This window comes from Onychomys torridus, chromosome 2 (genome assembly GCF_903995425.1).
Source record: "Onychomys torridus chromosome 2, mOncTor1.1, whole genome shotgun sequence".
NCBI classification, from domain to species: domain Eukaryota; kingdom Metazoa; phylum Chordata; class Mammalia; order Rodentia; family Cricetidae; genus Onychomys; species Onychomys torridus.
In genome coordinates, this window is record NC_050444.1 from 72,729,872 (window position 1) to 72,735,871 (window position 6,000).

Genomic DNA, 6,000 nt, shown 5'->3' on the forward strand with positions numbered 1-6,000 from the left:
GACTTATTATCCTAAACATCCCAGGAAGTATTAGATCATTTAGAAGTGCCAAAAGAAAATGAGTCAACCTAGAATTATGTATCTAAGAGAAGCATTCACATTGAAGCCAATAAACTGTTTCAGACAAAAACCAAAAGATGTCGGGCAGTGGTGGCGCACGCCTATAATCCCAGCACTCAGGAGGCAGAGGCAGGTGGATCTCTGTGAGTTCGAGGTCAGCCTGGTCTACAAAGCAAGTTCCAGGACAGCCTCCAAAGCTACAGAGAAACCCTGTCTCGAAAAAAGACTTTGATAATTCAGAAGGATATTTAAAAAAAATTGAGACCTGTTGCTTTTTTCTTATGAAGCCCTTTTGTCATTTTTTAAATAGAGAGATAATGTATACATACAGTATGCGTGTATATATATGTATATATGTATGTGTATTTAGTGAATATAGTATATATGTATTTGTGGATACGTGTATAATGAAAATTTTAAAGGGGTAACCAAGTTGTTACTGCTTCCTTAATAGATATATAGCCACTCTCTTACCTATTGTCTTGGCTCTAAATAAGCAGTTGAGGTAAGGATAAATGTCACTTGATAAAAAGGTACAAGATCTAGGGCTGGAAAGATATCTGATATGTAAGAGCACTGGCTGCTCTTCTAGAGGACCTGGGTTTAATTGCCAGCACCCACATGGCAACTCATAACTGTTTGTGACTCCAGTCACAGCAGTTATGATTCCCTCTTCTGGCCCGGGAGGGAAGTAGGCATGCATGTGGTGCACAAACATACATGCAGACAAAACACCAATACATGTAATAAATTTATTTTCAAAATAAACACGTTCTTCAGTATAAATGCCAAATGTAATGAGAGTGTTAAAATTGTCTCATGGAAATTGTATGCTTATAACGAGAGCTTTGGAACCTAGATTCCTTACAACTTTAAGATGAGTCTACACTATGTATCATCTTAAGGACATTGTAGATTTGCTTTAGTGTTTTGGTAGAATATCTGTAAATGTCTATGACTTTACTTCCCCCAACCTGTTCTCAGGTCTCTAGTGGCTCTGTCTCTAATATTGTCCATGCTCCTCTTCAAACCTGCTCCAATTTATATATTGGATGAGGTGGATGCAGCCTTGGATCTTTCTCATACCCAGAATATTGGACAGATGCTACGTACTCACTTTACACATTCTCAGGTAAGGACCACTCCAAAAAATGTCTCAGTAGAAGTGAAATGGTCTTTGTGTTTATTTTATGAAACCAAGCTTTTAATTAGTAATCATTGTTAAGTTAGATATTTGGGATTGGCTTGGACTGTAGCTCAGTGCTGGAGTCCCTGTCCATTATGCTAATTGTCAAAAAGAGGTGTCAGTCTGCCTTGAAGGAAAAACTAGACATTAACACTGTTGGTTTAAGCATGATGAAGAACACAACTTAGAATTGATTTAGTGATGATAGAACTGTTTTCTGTAGCTGTTTGCCATAAGGATGCCAATCAGCTAAGCTGCTTCAAGAATATACTTAAGGTATCAGAAACATGTGGCACATAATGAGGACTGTGGTTTCTCTTGCCTAAAGCAGAGAAAACCCTTCAAGCTAAAAAGAGCTTTGAAAAAAAAATGTATTGTTGCTGTAGAGCTGCAGCTGCCATATACAGTTGAATAAAACTACATGTTGTACAGTTCTGGAGTCTCTACTCATTCTACTCACTCTAGAATACATATTTATGATGGCAGATTTTGGGTACCTGCAGTGAAGTGGTGCCTTTTCCTAAGTATATTAAGGTGGTGTTTGGACTCAGGTAGACCTGTAAGAATTTGTAATATTCTTTGGTATCATTAAATTCATCACATAGAAAATTATTTCACTAAATGATTAGAGCTAATAATAAAATAGGAAATGCTAGCCACAAGAGTCAGCTACTGGGAAATAATAACCTTAAGCAATGAAACACTGAAGGTAAAATGAAGAAACTCCCAAGATAAGAGAACATTACTGTCTGTTTGGGTGCATAGGACCATAACTGTTTTCAGTTAGTATTTGAGGTTGTGCATTTTCTTGGTGGTATGTGTTTAAGGAAAGAACAGAATGACCTCCTGATAATTCTCTTAATACAAATATAATTACATCATTTCTCCCTTCCTTTTACTCCCTTCTCCCTTAGCATGTAACCCCCTACCTTGCTCTCTCAGATTGTTGGCCTCTTTTTTAATTGTTACACACCACAAACTTATATTCCTAAATATATAAATGTAGCCTGCTTAGTCCATATAATGTTACTTTTATGTATGAGAAGGCTTACTACTTGGTATTGAACAGCCAATTATTGTGGAGGCTCTTTTTTTAGTTACCTGTAGTTCTTTGTCTACTGTGGGTCCCCATGACATTTCCCTCTTCTATATAAGCATGTCTGTTGTTATTGTCCTTATTTAGATCTTGTTTAGGCAGGCATGTTACTGAGACTTTATGTGTGTAACTTGGACATTTCTAGGGGACCACTCTCGTAGCAGCCTGTCTGTTCCTTTGGCTCTAACAGTCTTCCCTCCTCTTCCTCAGTATTGCCTGACCTTAGATGCAGAATTTGTGTTACAGATGCATCAGAATTGTGCACCATAAGTCACTTGTTCTCTGCATTGTGATCATATGTGGTTTTCTAAGAGAAATTTTGTTGATGAGGGCTGAGAGGTACAGTTACCTGTAGATACAAGGATAAACATTCAGAATCAGGATTATGCTTGTAGCATGAATCTTAAAAGTTCTTATTAATAAAAACAAACCTGAAGCCAGGTACTGAGGTCAATGTTGGATGATCAGAGAAGCTGAATAAGCCACAGCTTTCTCACCTCAGCCAATTCCTCAGCTGATCCTGTTTCCTGAGACTGGAAGCTTCTGAGTCCTCATCCAAATGGATCTCAGCTGAACTGCTGCTCAAAAGCCTAAAAGCTTAACCAGCCAAATGCTTCTAGTTTCTGGTCTTCATGCCTTATATACCTTTCTGCTTTCACCATCTCTCCCTGGGATTAAAGCCATGAGTCACCATGCCTGGCTGTATCCTTGATCACAGAGATCCAGGTAGATCTCTGCCTCTGGAATGCTAGGATTAAAGGGGTGTGCTATGACTGCCTAACCTCTTTGTTTAATATTGTGGTTGTTCTGTTCTCTGACCCCAGATAAGTTTATTAGGGTGCACAATATTTTGGGGAACACAATACCACCACATATGCTAGTTTAGTAAATGGCAGTTGTAGATTCTCTTGATCCATGACCTCATTAGCCCAGTTTAGTTGGCCAAGTTTCCACTACCAAACATGATTTCCCTCTTGTTGTGGGCCTTAAATATAATTAGAGTTGTTGATTACTGCCAAGATATGCATGCCACTATTGTATCCTTAGGGTTATCATTGCCGTGCTGAGTAGGACTGTTGGTTGCTTCTCTTCTTTGGAAACTTGGATGGCACCTTCTGACACCATGAAAGCTAAACCTCAAGGAACAGGCTTTCAGGTCAAAACCATCGAGTATCCTTCAGATCCTGTGTCCAAAGTGCATGGTGTCCTTAGCAGTAGGGTACCTTCCACCAGGGGCAACAGCAATAGCCTATGTAATGTTTTGGTAGTTTCTTGGATAATCCTAACCAACAACTGGAAAATAATTAGTTTGTTAGACATTAGCTCTAAGGAGAGGAGAGCTTTGTCAGCCCAGATGAGATAATTTCATTTAATGTGTGTATTTATGTCTTTGTATAGATGTGTGTGTGTGTGTGTGTGTGTGTGTGTGTGTGTGTGTATTTACAACATTAAACTTATATTGAACTTCCTTTCTAATTAAAGCCTACCACCACCCAAACTTTACCATTTATCCTGCTGTACTCTCTCCCCACTACTGCAGCCCATCCTTTCCCCTATGTTGTTTTGACGTTTTGGTTTCTGTGCTCCATTCAATTTTTAAATCCTCTTTAAGAAAGTAAACTTCTTTAAGAATATTTTCTTTAATGTTTTTGCTTTCTTTCTGTTCCCTTAAGTTCATTGTGGTGTCCCTCAAAGAAGGTATGTTCAACAACGCAAACGTTCTCTTCAAAACTAAGTTCGTGGATGGCGTTTCTACAGTAGCCAGATTTACTCAGAGTCAAAATGGAAGGATTCCAAAGGAAGCAAAGTCCAAGGCTAAAGGACCCAAGTGAGCACATGCTAGAAGTTGAGAGTACAGACTGCTCCCACTGACTTATTTTTTACACATAAACTTTCAAGAATTTGAGGTCTAAGTTGTTTATATGGTAATATTATCATTATTTTCTTACTTAATTCTTTTTATCACTTGTAAAAGAAGAATCCTCTTTTCTTACCTAGTGTGACTGTGGTCCAATTATTGTAGCTGTGATTACATGAATATCATCAATTTTTTTTCTTACAAAAATCTTTTATGTATTAAGGAACCTGAGATCTGCCTAGTTGGTAAATTCTGTATGCAAAAGCCAAAATACAAAGAAACAGATGAAGTTATAGGAAAAATATAGCTGGCAGTTAGCTTTTAACTAGTTTAATTTCTAAGGACAGTATTGATGAATTTTCTTTTGCTTATAAAATCATTTGAATATGGATATTTATAAAGCATGTCCTTGGACCAACAAAGGGAACACAGTAATTATGCATCCACTGAGCTATTTGAGGCCAGTCCTGGTCCAGTCCTGTAGGGATACCATGCCAAATTCTCAGATGGGAAATGGAGCTTGGGAAAAAAATTTCACTTTAATGATGTTGAACTATCATGTTTATGTGTGTGTGATAATTGGTCTTTGAGTATTTTAATAGAAACTCGGGAAGAAATGTGTTGCACCATATTACACTTGTATTGCTCTATCTAAAGTCCTCCAATATTTTTTAAGCTTTTTATCAGACTTCTCATAATCTAATCATTAACCTTTTGGTGACTATAGAACCTAGCAGATTAAGTGAAAAGTATATTTTGTAAGAGTCTGATAAACCTAAATAAATCTGCCTTTTCTACCAAAATAGCTCAAAGGCTTGATGATTGATGCAATTCCTAGTGCCTTCTGCTTGTCCGGGTCAAAGGGTGACTCTCCTTTAAAAAACAGGAGGCAGAGCTAATACTCACCCTGAGATCCTCATCTGCAGTTCTTAGTCTCTCTAGATAACATTTCCACATCAACACCTCCATACTTGGAATCCTCAGAGCTCTGATGTGATCTAATAACTTTTTACACGTTTGGGCCCATGTTTCTTACTGATACTTAAGCATTTGTTACTTGGTGTTCTACTTTTTCTGATACATTATCCAGGCCCTGAGTTGGATATTTCTCAAACTTCATTTGCCATACATATCTGTGATGTCCTTAAGTAATTTTTACCCTGGAACATATTGGAAATGATTTCATCTGGAGTGGTTCTGTCTACTATGGGAGGGAAGAGACACTAAACTGTAAAAACTGACCTACAGATAGTATGGAGCACAGATAATGGACCTACACAGTGTTTTGTTTCCAAAGGTGTTATAAACTATTGGTCAAAACAGTTGTGTCTCTTCACACTGTCACTGATACAGTATTCTAATTTGATCACAATCTAATCAATGCCAGCTATTAATATTTGGGATTAGGCAGTTATAAAATAGCATTGAATTGCTATTTTAGCCAGCATTTTTAAAATGACTTATAAGGTTGACCATTTTGTGTGATTTCCTTTCTTTGGCTATAAATTATTTCCTTGTATGCTTTTCTGTTTTTTTGTATTATGTATAATTTTGCTCTTTGAAAATTCTTGTGCATATATTAAATTTCTGTGAGGCATATATTAAATTTTTGTAGTAGTGTTTTTTTAACATAAGAAAGTTGCGGCATTTCATATATCCATAAGACATTGAGTTAATAATAACTTAAGCCAGACTCTTTTCATTTGTATGTATTTTCTTACTTAGTCCTTATGTAACTCAGTGAGGTAATCTTTATCAGCATTATATCACTGAGGAAACTGAACAGATGTTAAGAAACTT

General features: G+C 37.0%; 1 protein-coding gene across 1 annotated transcript in view; it reads left to right on the forward strand.

Moving 5' to 3' along the window:
• Nucleotides 1-5,790, forward strand: part of Smc2 (structural maintenance of chromosomes 2) — a 48,753-nt gene extending 42,963 nt beyond the window's left edge. The window contains exons 24-25 of the mRNA XM_036179385.1: nt 1,045-1,192; nt 4,016-5,790. Coding sequence (XP_036035278.1) covers nt 1,045-1,192; nt 4,016-4,174 — 307 coding nt within the window. The 3' untranslated portion in view covers nt 4,175-5,790. The remainder of the gene's footprint in view (nt 1-1,044; nt 1,193-4,015) is intronic.
• Nucleotides 5,791-6,000: the final 210 nt, after the last annotated feature.